The sequence below is a fragment of the Gymnoscopelus microlampas genome (genome assembly GCF_963454915.1).
Source record: "Gymnoscopelus microlampas genome assembly, chromosome: 1".
Lineage (NCBI taxonomy): Eukaryota > Metazoa > Chordata > Actinopteri > Myctophiformes > Myctophidae > Gymnoscopelus > Gymnoscopelus microlampas.
The window spans coordinates 22,379,766-22,406,361 of NC_139962.1; the positions used below are offsets into that span (position 1 = coordinate 22,379,766).

Sequence of the window (26,596 nt, forward strand, 5' to 3'; positions counted from 1 at the left end):
GCTTGTAGATCGGCTATTTTCAAATGGCCGAAATGCATATAGGGCTGAAGTGGGTAATGTATGTTTTGTAATAATAATCAAAATCTACAAAGTAACTAGTGACCAAAGTTTCCAAATAATTGTAGTGGAGTAAAAGTACAATATTTGCCTCTGAGATGTAGTGGAGTAGAAGTAAAAGTACCGAAAATTGGAAATACTCCAGTAAAGTAAAGAATACCTCAAAATTGTACTTAAGTGCAGTACTTGAGTAAATGTACTTGGTTACTTTACGCCACTGCAGTTCAGTAAGCCTGCTCTGTCAGAGTCAGGGAGGCTGACACCGCGATTGTCACCACGGACGCACAAAAAAAGACAGCAAGCCTGCCCACAGTCACTGTCTTCTTCACACATCTGAGTGGAGGGGCTGAGCTTCTGAGGCCCAAAGAAATGATGTGTTCTCTTTGTATGATTAGTTCACCATTTGAAATATCAAATAAAAAAACAGCTTGAAATAATACTGTTCACTTGAGATAGCATTTACAAAAGAAAAACCCTTCATATTTGCATCGGAGTACCACAATGGAAATGAGCTCTCAAGCTTCTTTTTTTTAAATGTTTTATCCTTTTATGTACAAATTTGTGGTCATGTTTATGCATTTTTGTCAATAAATACATCAGTCAATCAATCAATCAATCAATCAAACAAAATGCATTTGGCGGGAAAACACCTGAGTAATTGATTTATTTAATCTTACAAGTGATGTTTCATCTTCAGAGGCCATGTTAGCGTCTGGAAAGAACTGGCAGTTCAAATGTTTACCCTCTGCATTCATTTATGAAGAAACTTAAAAAGGTGCAATATGGAGATACAAGGTTTCTGGCCAACAGGAGACGATATACTTTATACCCTGTCCCCTGATTTCACCCTGTCCCCTGATTTCACCCTGTCCCCTGATTATACCCTGCCCCCTGATTTCACCCTGTCCCCTGATTTCACCCTGTCCCCTGATGTCACCCTGTCCCCTGATGTCACCCTGTCCCCTGATTTCACCCTGTCCCCTGATGTCACCCTGTCCCCTGATGTCACCCTGTCCCGGGCCCTTGTTTAGTCTCATAAACCCTAGTTGAACTTGCTGTGCCCCCCCCCCCCCACCCCACCCCTAGTCTCCAGCACCCCGAGGCAAGGTGAGGTGATGTGAGGAGAGGCCCCGATCAGTCGACTGGGGGGGGGTTAGCATTCTGCTCCTCTTCCCTCATGACGGTACACATGATGGCAGCCATATGCTCTCCTCTCTCTGACTCTGTGAAGGAGGAGGGTAAAAATACCTCAGCTGTCACAAGGCACCAGATCGGGAAATAGGTTAGCGATGGGCACAGTGGCGCCGGGCCGCTCTGCTGCTGCTGCCTGCTACAGAGGAAAGGAATGGCCCCGTTCACTATCAAAATATCACCCTGGGTCGTTGGGAAGTGGATTAGATTTTTGAAGGAGATACGTTTCAACATGATGTTCAGTGGCGGGAAGAAGTCATTCAATTCGGGAACGCATCTCTCTCATTTTAGATGTCTTGGGCTATTAGAAAATAGCAGATATACAAGCTCATAGCGTGGCACGCGCTATGAGCTTGTAGGTCGTGGAAAATGTGCGCAAATCTTTGAATGTATGGTTTTCAAAGCGAACATTTGTTAAATATTTTGTTCCAGGGACCTCCAGAAGCAAAGATTTGAGTCAAAAATGTTGTTTAAAAAAATTCATATATTCAAAGATTTGCACAAATGTTCAACATTTTTCAAAAAATAGCAGATATACAAGCTCGTAGCACGGCACTCGGTGCCGCGCTATGAGCTTGTATATCTGCTATTTTTGAATAGCCAAAGTATAAAATAATGGTTATAGCTCAAATCTGAAATGACGGTTTCCCGGATTGAATGGGTTAAAAGTAGCAATACCACAATGTAGAAATTCTCTGCAAAGTGACTAACTGGGTTTTCTTTTTTCCTTTTTCCTTTTCCTTCAGTGGCATTTTAATTCCATATAATGTCATTAGTGGGCTATGGACAGTTCAGAAACCTGCCTACCAATGACATCATCGATAGAGATTCCAAGCTAATAGAAACTACAGCCTTTCTCTTCCTGGAAAGTTTGAAATCTTGTTTGATCTCACCAAACCTGCCTACCGATGATGTCACTGGTAGGCAGGTTTCTGAACTGTCCACAGCCCAGCAATGAGATGCAGAGTGAATAGACAGAAATGGTGCCATCTTATATCTATCAACGTTGGGCTGACCGTTCTGTTCTACCCACAGGACTGGGAGTAGATTATCTAAGGACAATTGTGACTATTTTTATACCTGTTAATATACTGTTTATATACTGTTGACTACACGTATATCTACACCTGTTGAAAGCTCTTCCACCATGCTAACACCCAGGCACTCCAAGTGCTGTGAACCAGCTAAGCTAGATTTGTGTAGTACACTGCAGTGGTTCTCAAACTTTGTTCATGTATAGGACCCCCAAAATGATATGTATTTGGCTGCGGATCCCCATCCGGCGCGGCACTCGGTGTCGTGCTATGAGCTTGTATATCTGCTATTTTTTAATAGCCAAAGTATACTCAGTAAATCAGATTGTAATTCTAATATAACATTAATATTAAACAATTTATGTGACAAAAAGGAATAAATGAAATAAAAAAATATTTAAAATCTTGAAAAAAATATTTTCATTGTGATACCAATAAATAAGAACTTAAAGTATACTACAACACAATCGATTGACTCATCCTTAAAATAAACACCCATCTGACCACCTGTTAAGAGGTCAGATGGGTAGGCCACAAACCCTGTCAATATTTTCAGCTTCAAAAGTACCTCAAAATTCCTCTTGAGTAGTACTTGAGTAAATGTACTTAGTTACTTTCCACTACTGGGGCATGTTGGTCCATCGGTTGACTGTGTGAGATTACTACGACCTATATTTAAAGCACTCTGGCAAGCCGTGATACAGAATTGAACTTCAAAGGAAACGTATCTCCAAAAGATTGAGGCCGCTTGTGTGGGTGGCAAGTGTCGTAAAACTATAAAGGGCTACCGTCTCCAATATGGGGTGGTGTCATTTATAATGCCATGTAATAACCACTACAATACCTGTCTCTGTTGCAACACAATGACTTAACAAAATCTAATAATACTCTGACCTTCCTTTGCATGTCATTTGATCATCGAGAATGTTGTGTGATCCAATATCATTGGTGCCTTTGGCATTTCTCTATTATCTCTCGTATCTGTTATTAATAACCACTAGCCTATGTTGCCGCTATGTTTTTATATATTCATTTATTTTTTGCGTATCTCTATATCTTGCCTAGCCTAGAGATAATAATTGTGATTATTATCATTATTAAGTTATCAGTGGGTCTTGTTTTGATGTAAATAAATGATGTTATATGCTATCTCCCTCTCTGCCTTTCATCTCTCTCTTTCTCTGTCGCCACCCCCCCTTTCTCTCTCTGTCTCTCTCCCTCTCCCTCTCTCTCTCTCTCCCTGTCTCTGTCTCTCTCCATCTCTCTCTCTCTCTCTCTCTCTCTCTCTCTCTCTCTCTCTCTGTATAGTCTTGGTGAAGCAGGAACACAGAGATGAGTTGGATCATACCACGGTATCATCCATGCCCATGTCCATGCCCCTGGCTCACCATGGCAGCCTGGTGCACCACGCCCAGATGCCTTCCCCCGAGCAGGGCCACCCGCCGGACGGCCTTCTGTCCGGCTCCCCGCGGGGCCTGGCCCCCGGCCCCGGCCCGGGCCCCGGGGCCGGCCTGCATCCCCTCCAGGCCCAGTGCTCTCCCCTGGGCTCCCCGTCCTTCCAGCACCTGCCTCACCTCCAGGGCCGCGGCGGCATGCACCACCCCACGCAAGGTGTTAGGTTTAGCTTTTTGCCATTGGTTATAGTGTTGATTTCGTCGACTAAAACTATGACGAAAAATTGGTGGCCATTTTATGTTTGGTTGCGCGTGTGTGTTGGGCTGAAAATAGCAGATCTACAAGCTCACAACGCGTCGCGCTGCGTCGCGTTGTGAGCTTGTAGATCGGCTATTTTCAGAATGCAACCAAGTGTAAAATCAGCCATTACGACACCATCAAGGCACCGCCAAAATACATTTTAGTCGACTAAATCAACTGTAGATTTAGTCGACTATAATCTTATGATATTTAGTCGACTAAAACTAGACAAAACATTTCAGATGTCTATGACTAAAACTAAATGGAATTTTATTCAAAAGACTATGACTAAAACTAAATCAAAGTCAACACTGATTGGTTAAAAAAAAAAGTTTTCAATTCGTTTTAGTTTTTAATTACCTTTTAAAGTGGGTTTTGCTGGTTTAGTTTAGTAATCTTTATATTGGACATTTTTGTAACATGACAATCACATCAAAGCATAACCAACAACTATAACATATAAAACAAGAAAAGACAATGACAGATAATTTGGTAAATGTTCCAGATGAGTTCAAATAAAATGTATGACATATTATTTTTTTAAAACAGTTCTACAAACATACAAACAAAAACAGAACAACAACACTCTTGCCCTCATACTCTCCCAACACAAATTGTGCCCTCTTTCTCTTACTCCGTCTGGCTCCTTAAACAACAGTATTATGTTTCATTGATCATAAAATGTTAGAGATACAAACGTACGTTTTTTAATTTTATTTGACTTAGTTATTTTTTAAATAGAAATAAAAAAGCATTAGGCGGATTTGTGTTCGTTTCTTAATGTTATTATTGTAATTGTGTCTGACACAACGATTATCTAGTAGCTCACAACGTGTCGCAATGTGACGTGATATTTACTTCAGTTAACGAGAATGTTTTGGCAATTCCAGTTTTGGTTTTAGTGAACTCTTAACAACGCTCCCTCTCTGCAGACTGCCACATGACGTTCCAGCCCGGCTCGGCCCCGCCCCGGCCCTCCTACCAGCCCACTATGCAACACGCCCACAGCATGGCGTTCAACGGCCAGGCCAGCCTTCCTCCGCAGGGCTACGAGAGGATGTCGTTTCAGCCGGACCCCGCCGCCATGGGCCTCGCCATGGCCTACGCCTCCTCCTCCTCCCCCGTCTCCTCGTCGGCTCCCTCCTCCACCCTGACCCACTCCTCCCCTCACCTCCACACGCTGGGGGGGGGCTACCACTGCCCGCCCAACCCGGCCCAGGTGGGCTCGCCCGGGGGCGGCGGACACCCCCTGGTGGGGCAGCAGCCCTCGCCGCAGCTCCAGAGGGCCATGGGATACCACCCGGCGGGCCAGAGGTCCGCCTCCTGTCCCACGCCCTCCAGCGCCCCTCCTCCCCCTCCCCCTCCCCCGCGGATGATCCCCTCGTCGCCCCACCACTCGGGACCCCCGTCCCCTCAGCTCCACTCTCTGCCCTACCAGTCTCCCACCTCCTCCTCGCCCACCTCCTGCGGCAGCCCCCTGGGGGGTCCCGGCAGGGGACAGCCGTCCTCCCAGGCCAGCAGCCCGGGCATGGCCGGCATGTCTCCGGCGGCGACGACGGGGGGGTCCCTGGTTCACCCGCTGCAGGGCCCTCAGGGGCCCTTCCCCGGACCCCCCGCGGACGGAGAGAGGCTGAACATCAAGCAGGAGCCGGAGGACAGGGAGCCCACCTTCCGCTCCATCGGCCTGCAGGACATTACACTGGATGATGGTGAGACTTCTGTTTTCCTCTGTTTCTTCTCTTTCACACAACAACTTATAGCAAACCGTGCTGTGAAGCGTATTTCACAGGTTTTGCACTTGTTTCCATACGCTACGGCTGGGTTTCAGATAAGGTTCTCAGAACCTTATTTGGGTTCTGCTCAGGAGAGGTGGTACTAACCCAGAACTCAGAACTTTCACTTTTTTTGTAATAGTTTTTTTATGACGTACTTCAGGGGTGCTTCTGGCTATAATGGAATGTAGACAAAAAAAAACAGAACTTCATGGTTTCTGGGAAGTTTCACGTTCTGGAAGGTTAGCCTTTCGTAGTTGAAAAGATACAATAGTAGTTCTTTAGCGGTTCTTCAGTGGTTGTTTAAGGTGGTTAAGGTGCTATGCAGTACCACTGTCGTACAGAGAACCTGCTCAGCCTCTGTATGGTTCTATAGACGTTCTCTACTGGTTCTTCAGCTTAGTTTAGACACCTCTGAAACACCTCGAGTCAAATAGCGTTTTTCTTCTTGTATTGTGCCAGTCGGGCACACCAAGTAAGTACATTTGTACTTACTTGGTGAGACAAAGCTTGTCAACAGTTCCAGCCTCCACAGGTGCAGTGATTGCTGGTGTCCCTCTTTTCACTGCATGCACACTAACGTTGCAAAATGTACCATGTTTTTACGGAATTGTCTGACAACCAGTCGGTTGAGAAGTCGTAGTTTTTGCGTTCTAGTATACAAATGTGGTTCTGGTGTGTTGTTTATAAAAAGGGGAATTGTATTAACATCATAGATGCAGGATATGTTGAATATAGATATGTAATAAATACACAGTACAGGGTGAAATCCTGAGTAGTCTGATAGTGTAAAAATCGAACCAAATGGTCAATTCTTGTTCCATTTGTACACTCTCAGAGTTACATTATGCATAAATGAACACCAGACTACTGTGTGTTTAGAATCTATTCTATCTCTTCTCATAATGCTCGTCATTGTATTTATTCTCTCCCTGTCCCTTTGTCCTCCTGCATGTTCGTCCTCACGCGCCCGCGCAATCAAATCAAATTTTTCGGTCTCAAATGGGGGGAAGGCTGTCAGATTAAATTCGTCCCTCGTGACACGCGGTGCTAATTTAGTATCTTGACAATGTAAAACAATACACACAGCCAGTTGCTGTGGCCTGGACGGGCGGGGCGGGGGGGAGAGGAGGGCACGGGAGGGGCAGATGCCTCATCATTACGGCGATAGATACGGTTTCATCTGTCACTGTAATAGACAGTTGCATACACAGTTGCTGCACACACAAACACACACACACACACACACACACACACACACACACACACACACACACACACACACACACACACACACACACACACACACACACACACACACACACACACACACGCGTATTTCTACGCTTGTGAGGACAGTAACATTTTAGGCAATTTCATAAATGCCATTTTTGCCTTTTAATTTGCCATTTCTGCGACACGTTGTGAGCTTGTACACAACTAAGTACAAACCAGGCATAAATATACTTGAGGGGACATTTGGCCCTCACAAGTATAGTAATACAAGTACACACACACACACACACACACACACACACACGCGCACACACACGCAAGCACGCAGGGCCCTTTTTTTATTGACAGGGTCCTGTGACTTTAGTATTGGATGACGCGGTGGCACCAATAGCATCACCGATAGATAACCCCCCCACTGTATCATATGGAAGGATTGTGTAATCACAAACAAGCCAGAGCTTCTAGTGTGGAGATTAATTACATTACAGCCGCTGTTTATCGTTGCTTCTCAGAACTTGGGGAGAACAACACACACAGTGGTGTGTGTTGGTGTGGTAATTACATCTGACGCGTCTGTGTGCGTGTGTGCGTGTGTGCGTGTGTGTTATCCAGCTGTAATTAGGATGCTCAGGGGGTCTTGTTTACTTTAGAAGATGACATCTCTCTCTCTCTCTCTCTCTCTCTCTCTCTCTCTCTCTCTCTGTGTGTTATTATCATCATCCATAACCGTTGTCTCTCTGCAAACAGCACAGGGCACAGTCATACATTTGAGCTAAAAGGATAACACAAAAAGCTAAAACGATAACACAAAAAAGTCCTGTGGTCCTATGTAGAGTGTGGATTCAATATAACTAGCACAGGGCAGGACATCTACTGGCTGACAAGTATTAATACATCGAGTCAAAGTCTTTTCCACACCTACAAAGACCAAAGGCCTACCAATGTCAAAGAAAAGACTCCTGCACACTGTCTTCAAATGCAAACGTTTTTTTTAACCCATTAAGACCGGGAACGTGTCTGTCATTTCAGATTTATTTGGCCATTCAAAAATAGCAGATCTGCAAGGTCGTAGTGCGGCATCGAGTGCCATGCTATGAGCTTGTAGATCTGTTATTTTTTAAAGCAAACATTTGTAACTCAAATCTTTGCTGGAACAACTTATTTTGAGATACCGGTATATATATATTTTTTTTTTTCAAAAAGTGTTAGGATTTAGAAAACATTCTTAGACATTCTCAGCCTCATGTCTTAATGGGTTAATTGGAAAACGACATTTCTGTCAAGACACCTTCATCAGGTTAAGTAAGCCAACTTACCCTGCTAAAGGTCTCTTGACCAAAACGTCGGTTTCGTATTTGGAGACTGTATTTTGGAGGTGTGTGGGTACGTTTTTCTTGTACTGTCCTGAAGGTAAATGTGTGGGTTTGAATCCCAGGTAGGACATAAAAGTTTCTCTTTTTTTTGCAGCTTTAATTAGCACTGGAACTTTGATTGAGTGCTTCCTCATCTGTCATTCAGAGCCGGTGGCGTATTCAAATGAGCAGGGGAAAAGGCAGGAGGTTAATAAACAGCCTGGTGAGGGCTTGTCAGAGAGGTGCGATGGTGTGTGCTGGCAAGGGTCAGCCTAATTAACACCAGTGTCAATAAGTCATGTGTGAAAGTCTGACTGGCCGCTGGAGTTCATCTGTAGTGTAATGGCTACTTATGCACGCTCACACGCTAACACATGCTAACAAACATTAAAGGGGGTAAGTGATATGTTTCTGTAAAAGAAAAAAGAAGAAGTTATTTCTTAAAAGGTTAAAGCTCTATATTATACTCTCTAGCTCTTTAGTAAACAGAAAATACATTTTCAGGTCAGATACCAATTGTATCCAAAGTTAATTATAAGTTGTACCCGGCCAATGGTTTGATAGGCTAAAATATTTTAACATTTCCCCCCTGGCCTGTCCAATGCAATGTGATTGGTTAAAAGCTGGTAAAAAAGAACATTTCCCACCCATTTTCGCCATTTTTAAGTGTAATTCCCATTTCTCAACAACCCAGTCCTCTGGGGGTGAGAAAAAAAATTCGACACAGTCTTTCTGTGTCCCTCTATCTCGCTCGGTCTCTGTTTCACACACACGCACACACACGCACACACACACACACACACACACACACACACACACACACACACACACACACACACACACACACACACACACACACACACACACACACACACGTGTATCGTTAAAAGTAGCTGTCTCCATCTCTAAGACAGCTCAAGTATGAAGCAGAAAGTGTGAGAAAAGTTTGTGAGTGACACGGTTCAACGCAGGACTTCAAGCTCTCTCTCTCTCTCTCTCCCCCCCCCCCCCTCTCTCTCTCTCTCTCTCTCTCCCCCTCTCTCTCTCCCCTTGAGCCGGTGGCTATAAATAGTGGGTTTCTTTCTGTGCCAGCCAGGCTCTGTAGGCCATGTTTTGAAGTAGCAGCGAGCGCACAGATTCACCCAGCCCATGAGTTTTTAGGAGGTCACATGGAGCACATCCTTAAATAGACCACCGGCTATACAGACAGATGTGACAGACACAAAGACAGATAGACAGACTAATGGAATCAGGTACAATATTCTAAATGAGTGGTTCTCAAATTACCCCCAGGGGGTCCTCGAAGAGGTTCCAGGTGGTCCCCAGCAAATTGTGTTCATATTTAGCATCACATTCAGTTGAACTACTTTAACTCTATATACTACGGCTATTTGAGAATAGACGATCTACAAGCTCACAACACCTCACATCAATCTTGACAAAACGTTTTAAAAAATTGTGAAACAAACAACACAAATGTTGTGGGGGTATCTGTCACAAACTATTTTGAGATGGGGGTCTGCGACCAAATATATATATATTAATTGTGGGGGTCCTTGACATGAAAATGTTTCAGAACCATATAAATAAATAGAAACGTAATAAACAACTGCATTTCACATGTAGATTTTCTTCTTTTTTATTTAGAGTTTCTCCTTCACAGAATTTTCTTTTATTTTGTGTTCTTTTTTGTGTCACAAACTGGTCGTAAACTACAATGCTAGTAATTGATGGCCTATCGCCCCATTAACCATTTTTGGTTTAAATGGGCATGATACCCAAGCAGATTTTGTAGTTTGTTTTCAAGTTCAGGTTAAAAAATACAGAATGGTAAAAACATGGCGTGCTAGTAAGCAACACAGCTACAGCTAATCAAATGAATAATGGTGTATGTTAGATTTAGGGATGTGCCACTTGTCAAAGCTTGCACATTTACACACCTATATCTGTCTAACAATTTGTCCCCCTTTTTTCATTTTTTACGCCGTGTTCATCCCCATTATACAAAAACTGCAGTGGCGTATTGTGAGCTTCTTGGTCATTTATTGTCCAAAATGTTGAACGTTGTAATTATTATCCTTTTGGACATTTTCCCCTATAATAACATGCTCAAAATAGAGTGAGCAGGTTGAAAGTAGTTAATCTCTTCTTGAATCACCTTCACATTGGGGTGTGTGTGTGTGTGTGTGTGTGTGTGTGTGTGTGTGTGTGTGTGTGTGTGTGTGTGTGTGTGTGTGTGTGTGTGTGTGTGTGTGTGTGTGTGTGTGTGTGTGTGTGTGCGTGCGTGCGTGCGTGCGTGCGTGCGTGCGTGCGTGCATGCGCACCATGAGAGAGTACAAACGTCACTTTGGAGAAAACTGCTGTGGTTAGCTAGCAGATGGCCCTGTGACGTACACCAGAGCATACTGGAGAGTGTGTGTACACACACACACACTGTAGCATATTTTGTGTGATAGCACACGTCTTTGTATGCTTGAAGACCAACTGTGTGTGTGTGTGTGTGTGTGTGTGTGTGTGTGTGTGTGTGTGTGTGTGTGTGTGTGCGCGCGTGTGCGCGCACGATTGGGGAAGAGGTCATGGGAGGTGAGAAGACAGACCGACAGACAGATGGACAGACAAATTCAAGATCCAATCCCACCACAGGGTCACTCAGCTGAGACACACACACACACGCACACACACGCACACACAAACACACACACACACACACACACACACACACACACACACACACACACACACACACACACACACACACACACACACACACACACTTGGCATCTCAGAGTAAAGAACGTTGCTTACATAGAAACAGAATCAGAATCAGAATCAGGTTTATTGTCACATCACAGGTTTACAAGGTAAAAACGTGGGTGAAATTCATTTTTGTACATCGTTCCCATCGCAACGTTAATTTCCATAGAATAAAGAGGGGGGGGGGAGAAGAAGAGGGGAGGGGGCAAGTGGGAAGGAGATCAAACAAGAGAACAACAGAAGGCCAAACAGGTTATCTACATATTTACAAAGTACCTGAGATAATAAAAACTAAGGTGCCTGAGCATAGCAGCAATGTATGTATACTGTGCATGATATACTTATGGACGTTAAGGTGCTTAGAGAAAAAAGAGCACAATAAATTTTTTAAAAAGTCATTGCGTTATACATGGGATTAAGGTGCAAAAGGTCAGTGCGTGTCCACCTAGGGTGGACAGACAGACAATATACAGTTAATCGAAAATAATTGTGTGACGCTGTAGGATGATCAAGTAGGGCGTCAATTTACGAAAAAACACAAAAACTTTAAAATATAGAGATAAGAGGTTTCTGCCCGACAACAACGATATGGAGGTTGTTTGAGACGCGACCATGTTGTGTTCAGCTCTCTTCTAGAGCACAGTTCAGAGGAGAGGAGACCAGTTGGAACTGGTCACTGCTCATAAAAACATTCCAAAACATCCGCTACATTCTACAACTGGCCTGTAACTGGGACCTCACACGTCAAATAACATGCACAAATGCAGTTAACCGTGTCACAAAAGTAGCAACTAGCAACACTAGTTGATCGGCCATTTTTGCTATTTTGGATTTGCATTGTTAAGTAAAAGTGGTGTGTCTGCAGGTTTTGTAAATATTGAACCAATGAAAAATATTAACAAGAGCTTGTGACTTAATAATCACTACATTGGATCCATTGAAACACAGGTTTCTTGAAAAGTAATGGTTTTGCACATACAAAGTTTCCATCCAACAAACAATTATTCTAAAAAGCTTTCGCGCACCTACATGAAAAAGAGTTATAGACCTTCCTCAGGCATGGAAGGTCTATACGACCGAAACGTTGCTATATTCAACTTATTCATGTCCCGTGCAAGATGATAATGTGCGGGTAATCTTTTATTGTTATATAATTTTGAACATGTTCATGCAGGCCCTAGGCTATTTTTCCCTAGGCTAATCTTCTCCTATAACGACATGCCCAAAATAGGGAGTAATGTGGTTGAAGAAAATGAGGTTTAGAAGTTAGTTAGTTGTGTTGTTGAGTTGTCCAGCAGGGAGCGAGGCTGGTTATAGACTGGTGGTGTGTTGAACTAATTAATCAGTTGATGACAGGCCCACTGTTTACCCTGTCTGTGTCACTACACGAACTGTATCTGACTGTGTGCGTGTGCGTGTGCGTGTGCGTGTGTGTGTGTGTGTGTGTGTGTGTGTGTGACATAGCTTCCATGTTTTGTGTGTGCTCCCCTGTCCATGCACACAGCTGCCTCACACCATGAGCATGGCAATGTGGCAGTGACCTGCTGCTCACACACTCCATGACGCACACACACGCACATGCACACACTCACAGAGGCACACATACAGTACATACACCTGCACAAAAACAAAGGTGAAATATAATGTATTACTCATCGAAACATTTCTGTCTGTCTATCTATTTATCTTAATCTGTGTTTGTGTGTGTATGCGTGGCTGTGCGTGTCTGTATGTCTGTGTCTCTGTATGTGCGCGCTTGTGTGTGTGTGTGAGCGTGCAAGAGTGCCTGTCTAATTGCATTAAAACATATATAACCCACATAGTAAACGCCACACGCGCCTAAGACATGTTACCATGCTTTGCTCCATAAACAACAACAACATACAGCATGTCTACTCATCATGTGTGCGTACACATACCTACACCCTGCCTATATACTGTATACAGCACCTAATAATAAAAAGAAATATATATATATATATATATATATATATATATAAACATAATCGCCCACACACCCAGGTCTAAATTTAAAGCACAAGCTAATCAGGGTCTGTTTCTGGGGCTTCTGAAAGTAGCACAGCTGTCACTGGCCTGCTCGCTCTGGGTCCATATCAATCTGTACAAACTATTTACCAATATAGCTCAGCACGCCAGGCCCTCCTCATAGCAGTGTAGGGCTGCAGAGATCCATTATCTTCTTAGAGATTATTCTGTCGAATTTTTTTTTAATAGTCGAATAATCAAGAAGCAAGTTGTTTTCATATATATATATATATATATATATATATTTATTTTTATTTTTATTTTTTTTAATATCAAAGAATGCATTTACCATTTAAAGCCCTATTTTTCTACGTTTAGCACAATGGTGTCGTATGTTATTTTATTAAATTATTATCATATCAAATCAAACTTTATTTGTATAGCACATTTACATCGTCCAAGGTCGAACCAAAGTGCTTCACATTACAGAGCAAAATAACATAGACATTTGTTACGACCCCCTGTCTAGGGTAGGGGAGGTGACATAATAATGGAGGACAAAGTCGCTTTCAAAAATGGATTGTTTTTATTTCCTTTTTTTATGCAGAGATTTCAAACTCTTTTTGTCTTTTTTTCACCAGTGCCAAAGAACTTCAGGGTGCCGGTTTACATTTGTAAAAAGGCTGCCTAATAAAGAAAATTACCCCTAACCTAAACCTAACAAAAGAAAAATATACATTTAGTAAACTTACTTACCTAACTAAAGAATATACAAAAACAAAGTGGTTTAACCAACAAAAAGACCAAACACCCCTACAAGGCGAGTGAATAACTAAATACAAGAAATAATGGAAGTGGACAAATAGTTACAAGATAATGCTTAACTCAAAATAATACTGGGCAAAAAGCAACAAGTTTAACTATAATTAAATTATAGATTAAACTAAGAAACTGAAAAGTATAACTGAAGGGCAAACAAAAGTAGCTAAAGAACAAACAAAATAACTGATTGAATCAAAAGTCACTGATGGACAAATGAACAAACAGAAGGCAAAGAAACAGAAACAAAACAAAACAGAACAGATCAGACCAGGCTACATGGGTTCGGGGAGACAGAGGGATTGAATCTCTGCAGCTCTTTCAAGTGAGAGCAACCAGTCCCCATGACAGACAGAGCAGAATGAGCTTTTGTAGGTGAGCTTCAGAGAACAGCCAGCCCTGGCTAGGGCGGAGACAAAAGGGCGACGAATGGGAGCAGGAGAACAGGGCCAGAGGCTGGACCTGTCAATCTGGACAGCTGGAAGGCAATCACTCACTCACTCATACCAGCACCACACCCAGACTCAGACTCACAGCTTCCACCACCACTCATGACCTTATATGGAACACAGAAAGACAACAATATAACACAAGCCACACATAGCACAGACATATAACCAAAATATAACCACACATAATATAACCATACGGCTAGGGCCGTAACAACATTACATTACTACAATATATAAAAGAGCAACATGTAAAATACAATAAACAGTACATGGGAACATCATCTACGTCATAGGCTACAAATTAAATTGAATTAAAAGCGATAGAGTAAAAATGAGTCTTTAATAGGGATTTAAAAGCCGTCAGAGAGCGGGCAGAACGAACATGGAACGGCAGGGCATTCCAGAGGTTGGGACCGGCCGCGGCAAACGCACAATCTCCTCTGGTCCTGAAATGTGTGTCGGGCACAATCAGGAGAGAGTGATTGGCCGATCTCAGGGCTCTTGTTGGGACGTGCGGAGAAATCAATTTAGCTAAATAAGGAGGGGACAGGTCATATTGGGCTTTAAAAACAAACACTAGAATCTTAAAATCAATTCTAAGGCGGACAGGGAGCCAGTGAAGGGAGGCGAGGACTGGGGTGATATGGTCCCGCCTATTAGTGTTGGTGAGGAGGCGATATATTTTTTTATAATCGATTATATTGATTATTCTGATTAACCCTTATAGCAGTGTCTAGATGTTGGAAGGAGTGATTTTTGTCACCAAAAAAATTATTTTTTTTGCTCAAGATTTTGGCTCCGGCCCGAAAACGTCGGGTCGGGTAGGGTCGGGTTCGGGCAGAATTTGAGAACCCTTAACAGTGTATTGACTTAGACCATGCTGCATGCATGCATGGATGTATACAGCTAGTATACAGTGAATGGACTTGGACCATGCTGCATTGATGCATGTATTAGTATACAGTGAATAGACTTGGCCAGTCTCCAGGTTTTCTTCAGAATATGTAGGCTACTGTAGGACGCTGATTTAATGAATGTAGAAATACTATCATTAAAAAAATGCGTTGCACATTGGAATACACACTATGTCACATTAGGCGTCCACTAGTTCCCTTTCTATGTGTTTATGGTAATATTATTGCCCGCTCATTGTGTGTGTCCATGGCGGAAATACCATTTTGACGAGAATGTCCATCACACGCCGGCAGGCGATGACCCCTGCTCTTTCCTCTAAAACAGTCAAAGTTAATATTCATTCAGTGTTGCCAAAGTATTCATTTAAACTAATATACAGACTCAAACCACTACCAATTAACACATTTACACAATTGTACACCATTTCTTACTTTCGTACAGTCAAGTCAAGTTTCTGCCCTAGTCAAGTTGAGATAAATAAATCATTCAGGGGAATGCATATTTGCTCACACTTGTATTCATAACGTACTGTGTGTGTGTGTGTGTGTGTGTGTGTGTGTGTGTGTGTGTGTGTGTGTGTGTGTGTGTGTGTGTGTGTGTGTGTGTGTGTGTGTGTGTGTGTGTGTGTGTGTGAGTGTGAGTGAATGACCGGTGCCAGACCAAGGCCGCACGCTGCCACTACTCAGGCATGGCAGATTAACGACACAGAACCCCTCATTGAACAGCAGGAAAAATAACACCACTTAGGAAAAACGCAGTCCTCCTCCTCCTCCGACAACGACCAAAGGCTGCCACTCATTAAAGACCATGGCAAACATATACAGCCCCAAAACCCACCCCGCCGACAAACATGTGGAAACGGGCTCCGTGTGTCGTCTTTCCGTACGGTTTGCATCCATCTTTAGAGAGTGCAGTGCAGAGGCCTTGACGGCGGCCCAAGGCCTGATGCTGGAGCGCGCTCTGCGGCCCTCGCCCCTCTCTTCCAGAGAGACGTTAGGGCAGGACCAGAGGAAAGCCTGGAAGTCCCTCTGCGCTGATGAGAGCTGCATGTTGACTCTGGTTCAGGGAAACGATTTATCCTAAATCGATTAAAATCGATTCAAACTGGTGACAATTTAAATCGATTTAATAAGAAATGTATCGTGATGCAAACAGCATTAAAAAAAGAAGAAAATACAGGATCTTTGTAAGAGAAATTGATTTAAAAAAATAGTTTTCAGTCATTTACTACTTTATTGAAAAGAGGTTAAGAGAAAACACTGTATTGTAAAAAAAAAAAAAAAAAAAAGAAGAAATAAAAAGAGAAGAAAATACTGGATTTGTGTAAGAGAAATAATTATAATTTTGTCTGGAAACTAATTTTGTGTTTAAAAAATAATGAAAATCGTGAACCTAGTATCGTGTTTTATTTAGTAGTATTTAGCGTTTTGGTAAATCCTGCAAAGCTTAGTGGTCCTGTGCTGCTCACCCGCTTTTTAATGTGAAATTGAATGTGGCCGTCCATACTGTACAACGCCTCCAGGCGGTGAACGGTGCTGTTGACATGCCTGAGATTCAAACGCGGGTCTCCTCCTCGCGTGGGAAGGCACAAGCCAAACATCAACCGCTAGCCTAAGAGGGAATCCCCCCATTGGCTTGGGGGGCATATCAGGCTTATTATGGTCTTCAGGCATTGGCTCTGAGTCACTCTGCTACACTGTGTTAACGCACCAGCCTCAGAAGTTTTGCTGAATGACTGGATGATTGAAAACCTTCACTAGTCAGATTTGTCACGGCACGCAAGTGAAGGCTTTATGAAGGGCAAAGTGGTTTTAGAACGTATTCGTTAGATGGAGCCTAGAGCTTATATTGCATGTTGATTTGTGTATGTGTCTGTATGTCCTTGCGCACGGTTGTTGTTGTTTTACTTCAAGCTGTTACTGAGTCACCCTGGCCTAGTGTAGCAAAACCCACACTGCGCTTTGTCATATTATCTGTGCTGAAAACTGCATTTTAAAGCCACGGAAAATACTGTTTTGTTTCGCTGCTGTCCTGTCATTTATTTTCAGAAAACTGTCCAGATGAGTCAAGTATTGTTGTGCCGTGTTTCAGTCAGAATGTACTTTTTTTTTTCTTGTGGAATAGCCTCTGTGCGAGCACTTAGATCAAATGATCAATGATTTAAGCGAACCAACGGGATGGCACTATAGTGTAAGTGTGAGAGGCATGAGTATGCATGAGCATAGTTTTGAAATACAGGTGAAAAGGACCAGACAACATGAAGCTCTCTGCTCAGACACACTTGAGCCTCATTTATTCTTTGTCATTCGACGGTGCTGAAAATAGATCTACGAGCTCGTGCATTGTGAGCATTGTAGAACAGCTATGTCCTTGCGTGGGACCGTGCAACATTTGCAGCACTTTTAGTGTCTTTTTAGCTGAGCTCTCCCCCCCGGGTGGCCAGTGATTAAATGTTTTCTTCACTAAAAGCGGGTCCTGTGGTCATCTGGTGAGATCTGTGGGCCGCATCAAAGGCGGGCTAGTCTCTTGAATCACTTATAATCACAAATGGGAAATCCAGCGATGATTCACAGAGATGAGTGACTCTGTGAAACAGACTGGGTGAGCCTTGCTCGCTCACTCAATCCTTCAAAACTTAACCCATTTAGACCGGGAAAGAATCTGTGTCATTTTCAGATTTCTTTGGCTATTCAAAAATAGCAGATCTAGATCTGCTATTTTTTGAAAAATCGTGAAAATGTGTGCAAATCTTTGAATATATATTTTAAAGCGAACTGAAACAAAATATTTTACAAATGTTAAAAAAAATATATATATTCAAAGATTTGCACACATTTTCATTTTGTTTCTGCAAAAATAGCAGATCTACAAGCTTGTATGAGCTTGTAGATCTGCTATATATAGCCAAAGAAATCTAAAATGACAGAGATGCGTTCCCGGATTGAATGGGTTAAAAGAAAAAAGAAAGGAACAGAGGGAATGCAGGACTGATAAAAGATTTGAGTTCGATTTAAAAAGAGAAAAACCCTCTCCACTTATAGCAAGCGTGGAACGTTTCAGTAGACTGTTTCCATACACTGTGGACGGTGTGTGTCCAGTGAAGCACATTGCTCAAACAGATCACACCAGCCAGTGAGTGAACGCCTCATATTTTGTGCCGTACCCAGGGCCTCGTGAAGACGTGCGTACGTCATTAACACGGCCATGCCAAGTGGAAAGTGCATGTGTTTGACATCAGCCCAAATCTGATTCTTGTCTTTATTTTTCTCCTGCCTTGTCCACTTTGCACGGGTGCGTTTTCCATTTCAGGCGCGTACTTGTCATCCACTGGATTGGACAATCAGTCAGCCCGGTCCACCAGATTTTTTTTTGTTTTTCTTTTGTGGCGTGCTCAGGGAAATATTCTTGAACGTGTCATCGAGGGTTATGATAATCACCCGTTTTCCATTCCGACAGTAGACATGTTTACGGTACCGTACGTCCTTCTGTCCATCTTTACACTTCTGTTTCGCATTACGGGAAGCCTTTCAATATGTCTCTTTTTTTTAATGCGTCCCTCGCATAATGGAGACGTGACGCTAACGGTTCGCAGTAGGCCTTGGATCTGGTCGCTCGGAGTAAATTCTGGGAAATTAAAAAGAACGAGAGCCAGGAGTCACATTAATTCACTCATCGTGTGCAGATTTGACAGCGTTCGTGCCTCATGAGTCAAAATGAGAAAAGGTCGAGCAGCTCCTCTCTCATTAGTGTGACATTACTTTGACCGTTGGCGTTTGACTGGGGTGTTTTCATTTAGGGCTAACAGGGGTTGATATCTGCGTCTACCTCAGCTAGAGTGAGATTAATGTGAGTTTCCCCTCTCATTGCTCATTTGATTATGAGTAATCTTTACTGTCACGCATTACTAATGGACCTTTACCAGGGAATTACACCTAGTGTTCCTACTAGTGAAGCCCTCCCAGTGGTGGAAAGTAACTAAGTGCATTTACTCAAGTACTGTACTTTTGCTGTACTTTTGCTTTACTTGAGTATGTCCATTTTCCCAATACTTCTACTCATATACGTACATATCAGAGGCAAGCATTGTACCTTTTACTCCTCTACAATTATTTGAAAGCTTTAGTTACTTTTCTGATTTAGATTATTAATACAAATATTCATACATTAACCACTTAAGCCCTGTTTTATACTCGGCTATTCTAAAATTGTATTTCTATATTGTGATATTGCTATTTTTACTTAAGTAAAAGATCTGAGCACTCCACCACCACTACCACTATGTACAGTAGAACAACTTATTACTGTGAGAGGTGCTGTTTCCTCTGTACTGTATGTTCACTAGAGGAAAGTGTCAAATAAAAAACTAAAGGTTTTAGCATAGTTTCCTTCCAAGAACATAAACAAACATAGCACTGTGTTGAGTATTCATATATGATCATATTGTTATCATAAGGTAAGGAAAAAGGTTTTCAGCCCCTTGCTGTTGAACGCTAACTGGCAACAAATCTTGTGAATATACAGTCCTTGCTAAAGTCTGGTTAATGCTTGGGCGACACACTGTCGTGGGACGCTTTGAAACTGAAAGTAATGTACTGTATTTTCCAACTGGAAAAAGTGATTTTCTTTCCCCCAATTGAAAATACATGATTTCTGGTAAGCGACAGACCATAAATCAGACTTTAGCAATTTTGTGACATTTCTTTACATGACTTCATTGCCTAGTCCCCACACAACTAGGGAAGACCCCCTTCTCAGTCATCTACAGAGGATCTCCTTCTGTCCTGACTGATACTATAAATAAGCGATCTGCAAGCTCACAGCACGTCCCGATGCGCCACGGTGTGAGCTTGTAGATCAGCTATTTTCAGCTAGTGACACACACACACCAGACTTAACCCATTCAATCCGGGAACAAATCTGTGTCATTTTAGATTTATTTGGCTATTATATTATATTTTTGCAAATATTAGATTTCTTTTCTTTTTGATTTCTTTGCTTCTGGGGGTCCCTGGAACTAAATATTTTACAGAGTGCCACGCTCATATTTTACAGAGTGCCGCGCTATGAGCTTGGATATCTGCTATTTTTGAATAGCCAAAGAAATCTTAAAATGACACAAATTATGCTTTCCCGGTCTTAAAGAGTTAAGACAGTGCCACTACAAGCAGGCAAACGCTGAATCATCAGTTCTGTCTTGGAGCAGTTACCAGTAAACGTGAGAAACCGGTATCGACATACGAAACTGGTCTGAGGCGAGCTGTCGACTCAAACCGCTCTTTCACTTCTGGATGTCTGATTGTTTTCAGTTCTCTAGTCTTGAATGAAACTACGTCTGCCATGTAAATCTGTTATGATTCACTGGACCGACTGGTGGTTTATTATTCTTCTGTGTTCATCCGTTCTCTTTGAACTGATCAGAGCCAAATAAATAAACCCTCAGGCTATTATTTATAGTTTTATCTGATTCCAATTGTTTTTCACTTAACTGATCGTAAATCGGTCTTCACATAATATCCCAGACAGTTCAGCTTGTCTTGCAGTTACTTCAGTGACTAATGTGATTTGGTAGAAGCTGATGATGTGGATATAAGAACTATCATAACCTAGATCTTATTTTGTGGACATTCGGCACAATCGTACAAGCTGTGTGTGTGCGTTTGTGTGTGTGCATGTGTATGTATTCGGAGCAAATAACCCTTGGGGTTATCTACCGTATGTGTTTGTCTATTTGTCAGTTGGCCTGTCGGGAGAATCTCATTGGAAAATCACTGTGAAAATAAACACAGTCTTTTAATTAGTTAATGTATTTATTTGTGAATACCTTAAAATATTCCTATCTAAATTTACATCTGAAACACAAGGGTACAGCTGCAGCATCCAGAATGAATCTCCCCAGTGACCGGTCCAGAACAAACGAAGAGAACAAAATGAAGATCATCATCCTCATGAAGGCCTCTATGTGAAGACCTTGAAGCCTCAGTTATAATTAGTTGCCTTTGTTGTCTTTGCTCAGTAAAATAGCAGATCTACAAGCTCACAACGTGTCACGCATGTGACGCGCTGTGAGCTTGTAGACCTGCTATTTACGGCATGCAACACACGGCGCGCAACTAAGTATAAATCAGGCTTAAGAAGGGATTTAAAAAGAATCTTTCCTCATGGTTACACTCGATTAGGGTTGTGACAGTTAATCGAAAGGGTTAATCTGCTCATTTCTCTGTTTCATCACTTCCAATTTCACTTGTTCATCTTGTATCCTAGTATGAGTTCTCTCTCTCTCCTGTTTGGATGAAATTGGTGTCCCCCACCTGAACATTTTATTTTCAGTTTACTAAAGAGCTAAAGAGACAGGGAGACCCTTGTTACTGAATAAACAACGCAGCGATTACTATCAGAATATAAGAGCTTTTTTCTAACCAAAAGAAATATCACTTGCTGTACGTTTAACCTTTTATGACCGGGAACGCATCTGTATCATTTTAGATTTTCTTTGGCTATTCAAAAATAGCAGATCTACAAGCTCATAGCGCTATGAGCTTATAGATCTGCTGTTTTAAAATAATCTTGAAAATGTGTGGAAATCTTTGAATACACATATATATGTTTTAAAGCGAACATTTTTAACTCCGATCTGTGCTTCTGGGGGTCCCTGGGACAACATATTTTGAGATGGGTGTCCGCGGCCAAATACATATCATTTTGGGGGTCCTTGACATGAAAAAGTTGGAGCACCAACTTTTTCCACCAAAAATGTTCACAATAAAAAAAAAAAGCAGATCTACAAGCTCATAGCGCTGCACCGGATGAGCTTGTATATCTTCTAATTTTTGAATAGCCAAAGAAATCTAAAGTGACACTGATGCGTCCCCGGATTGAATGGGTTAAAGTTCAGGCCACGGCCTCGTTCCGACATGACTTAATGATCTGTCACACAGGTTCACGTTGGCTTTCTGCACAGATCTGGAGCGGAAAAGTGATGCGATTTTGATGTTCTTTTCAGATGCCTGCCGCCCACTCAGTGTTGGCCTGCAGCACCTCACACCTCACTGCTCACATCAACAGCAACACGCTGTCGAATCTGAGAGGGTGCAAAATGGAACCAAACGGACCCTTACGGGTCCGTTTGGTTCCATTTTGCACCCTCTCAGAGTTACAAATGGATAAATGAACACTGAGGATTTTACTGCTAGGGTTAGGGTTATGTTGTTCCGTTTTAGCCCTTTTTTTTGGAAGGTCATGCCTCAAGGTCACCCTTAATCGGCGCTGTGTGTGACAGTCCGATCCCCTTCAGTCCAGTGGTGGAAAGTAAATGAGTACATTTACTCAAGTATAGTGCTTGAGTACACGTTTAGGTACTTTTATTTTACTTTCCATTTCTTGGTAACTTTATACTTGTATCCGACTACATCTACAATACTGCCTTCACTACGCTAGTATATTATGCTTCGATATTGTGCTGGAACACAAGGTGTGTGTGTGTGTGTGTGTGTGTGTGTGTGTGTGTGTGTGTGTGTGTGTGTGTGTGTGTGTGTGTGTGTGTGTGTGTGTGTGTGTGTGTGTGTGAGTGAGAGGAAGAGCCCTCCCACGCTAACAGGATGATGTGAGTGACGGTGGCTCTAGGTGTCTCATGTGTGATGTGTCACATCACAAACACAAATAAACACCACGATGTACACACACCAGCACACACACATTTTGCGCGTGGCACACACACACATACACACACTGTGCCCACACACCATGCACGCCACCATGGAGAGAGACTTTCACTGCTACAAGAACACCACTTACTTATACTTATCACTGAGCTGGAGGTGATGCCCCAATCTCTTGTCGAATGCACTTAAATATGACATTATTATTTGCTTAAATATTGTTTACTTAAAACTGCTGTACGTGATATTTTTGGGTTACTAAAAATGTGTTTTGTATTGAGACCTGGAACTGTGTCATTTTTAGATTTGAGCTAAAAAGCATTATTTTACACTTTCGGCTATTCAATACAAGCTCATAGCGCGGCACCGAGTGCCGCGCTATGAGCTTGTAGATCTGCTATTTTTGAAAAATCATGAAAATGTGTGCAAATCTTTGAAATATATATATTTTTAAAGCAAACATTTTTAACTCAAATCTTTGCTTCTGGGGGGTCCCTGGAACAAAATATTTTGATGGGGGTCCGCGGCCAAATACATATAATTTTGGGGGTCCTTGACATGAAAAAGATTGAGCACCACTGATATAGAAACATACGTTTTTCAGAAAACTGTTGGGATTTAGGAGACATGTAGAATCGGCTTCAGGTCTCAATGGGTTAAATCACTACGTTCTAATGGTAATCATTGCTATGGAGTGTTCCTTAGCAGGGGTCTCCCCGTCTCTCCAGCTCTATAGTAAACACATATACAGTTTCAGGTGAGTCGCAAATTGATCCAATCGGGAGAGAGTATGTATTTATGAGCTTTGATTTTTATAGTGTTCTAGTTTAAAATGTGACTGCTCATTTATTTGTTTCACTTCAAATCCACTTGTGTTCTCAATGAGTTCTCTCTCCTGACTGGATACAATTGGTTTCCCAACCTAAATTTAGTTTTTGTGTCTGAAGACCTGCAGAGACGATGAGACCACTGTTACTGAACATGCTATAGCAATGATTACTATGGGAATATAGAGCTCAAACAGCACCATTACATATTCCCTAATTATTTGGATAGTTAACTACTTAATCCCTATTTTAATACTTGGCTAAAGTTAAAATAGCCAATCTACAAGCTCACACAACGCATTGCAATGCTACTTGTTTTCACAGTTTTGGACAATTGCTGTAAAAATGTTTTGAAATGTTCCCCTGTAATGACGTGCCCAAAATATGGGCACCAAGTTGAAAGTGGTTAAATATGTCATTATTTGAAATATGATCTTGTTTTAATGGCTATTGGCAAAAACCACTGGGGAATTATGTTTTGTTTTGTTTTGTTTTATTTCAGGATGCAATAAGCTAATTCACTGGCTATGTTTTCATTCTCATTTTAAGAGGGGTGGTTTTCATTTTGGATTGATTTATATATCCTAGTAATGTGGGTATAGATCATGTTTTAATCAGCCTCAATTATCCTTTCATATCATTTTAATTAATACTTACGCAACGTCTCTCCACATCAAACTCCTCTACATGAGGAGGACCTTTCAACACTGAAAGTTCATCATCATCACTTTCATTCAGTAGGGAGTTTTTCAGCGGTGGAAGAAGCACTCAAATGTTTTAGCTAAGTAAAAGTATCAATACCACAATGAAGAAATAATTCTCTGTTACAATTAAAAGGCCTGTATTAAAAATTTGACTTGAGTAAAAGTACAAAAGTATTGGCATCACAATATACGAAAAGCCCATGACGCGTGCTATTTTCAAATAGATGCAAAGTCTAACTAACTAAATTGTTACTTAAAGGGATAGTTCACCCCCAAAGTGACTTTTTTCCTCGATTACACACCCCATGGAGACTTGAATTCATGGATATTTTTTTGTTTTTGTCTCATTCCTAAACCAATAATTGAGGACCAGCGGCGGCTCCGGTAGGAGACACAAAGTGTCAACTTTTAGTTTGGGGTGAACTATCCCTTTAACCCATTAAAACCTGGAAAGCATCATTTAAAAAATGAAAATGGCAGATCTACAAGCTCATAACACTCGTGTCATGCTATGAGCTGGTAAATCTGCTATTTTTTGCAAATCTTTCAAATCTTTGCTTAATTTTGGGGGTCCTTGACATGAAAAAGTTAGAGCACCACTGATATTATAGCAACATGTTTTTTTTTTTCCAGAAAAAAACATGAAAACTGTGGATTTAGAAGACATTTGTAGATTGAATGGGTTAAGAACTGTACTTGAGTAGATGTACTCAGTTACTTTCCACCACTGAGTTGAACCGTATTGAACCATCCTGTTCATCAGATATTGACTTGGGTGTATGGAGTGAATGTGGGGAATGTTGTGATGATGGAAAAACACACACAGCTGCACAAGTGGTCAGTATAGCCTGGTTTAGAACTGACGGGGCAGCAGTGGCTCAGGAGGTGGAGCGGGGCGGCTTGGGGAATCGGAAGGTTCCCGGTTCGATCTCCCTGGAGTAGTGTCAAAGTGTCCTTGAGCAAAAAAAAATAGCAGATATACAAGCTCATGAGCTTGTAGATCTGCTGTTTTTGAAAAATCTTGAACATTTGTGCAAATCTTTGAATATATATATTATTCAAAGCAAACATTTGTAACTCAAATCTTTACTTCTGGGGGGGTCCCTAGAACAAAACATTTTGAGATGGGGGTCTGCGGCCTAATTTGGCGTCTGTGTGAATGTGAGTGAATGTAATGCACATTGTAATATAGACGCTATATAAACAACACCATTTACTGTTTGCATGCTGAAAATAGCAGATCTATAAGCTCACAACACACGGTGCTAAGTATAAATGAAGCAATATGCCCAGAGGAATCCATTGGAGAGTTTGTTATTCTGTTGGTCATGTATGGACACGTCTGTCTGTCTGTCTGTCTGTCTGTCTGTCTGTCTGTCTGACAGGCCCCCCGGCAGCCCACCCAGCACCAAACTAGTTTGAAAAGCCGTCTTCCTGTCCTCTGTCGCGAGTGTCCCACTGATGCTTAATGTATACACCATCACATGAGCTTGTAGATCTGCTCTTTTCAGGACAAGTGACACCATCATGTGACGGAGGACACAGTCACAAGTCATCATTTACAGAGCCATCTGTGGCTGGACTATTAACTACAGTTATGTTTGAATAAATAGCAGAAATAGCTGATCTACAAGCTTTCAATGCATCGCGGTACGACACGTGAGCTTGTGGATCTGTCCATTTTTGCTATTTGGGAAATATATATATATATATATGTATATATCTCTCAGTCCACTGGAAAATATTTTATCGCATTGTCCACAAATACCAGACAAATGAAAGTCTCTCTCTCGCTCTTCCCGAAAGATATTGGCCCCGATTCACTAAGAAATTTACGTTATTGTCTTAAATGCCGGTAAGATCAAAATATGGTCGTAAATTGCTTAGTGAATCGGGGCCAAATTGTCAATGTCAGGCAGAAACCTTGTATCTCTCATAGTCCAACTTATTATATATATTTTTTTTATTGCAAATAAATGTTCTACTTCGTTATACAAGAGTATAAGGAAGAGTATAACAAAGTCTAACAATGTTATGTAACAAAAATAGACGATTTACAAGCTCACAATGCGCCGCGACAACGCATTGTGAGCTTGTCGATTTTTGATCAATTTTGAATAGTATTAACAAGAGCTACTGACTAAAGA

The 26,596-nt window shown here is 41.8% G+C and overlaps 1 protein-coding gene across 3 annotated transcripts in view; it reads left to right on the forward strand.

The window, feature by feature from the left end:
* nfatc3a (nuclear factor of activated T cells 3a) overlaps positions 1–26,596 on the forward strand; it is a 144,474-nt gene that overhangs the window by 111,216 nt on the left and 6,662 nt on the right. For all 3 annotated transcript variants that reach the window (XR_014601354.1, XM_084065323.1, XM_084065324.1), the window contains exons 9-10: positions 3,591–3,893; positions 4,910–5,686. Coding sequence is in view for 2 of the 3 variants with exons in the window: in XM_084065323.1 (XP_083921449.1) it covers positions 3,591–3,893; positions 4,910–5,686 (1,080 nt within the window). In the remaining variant the exon portion in view is untranslated. The remainder of the gene's footprint in view (positions 1–3,590; positions 3,894–4,909; positions 5,687–26,596) is intronic.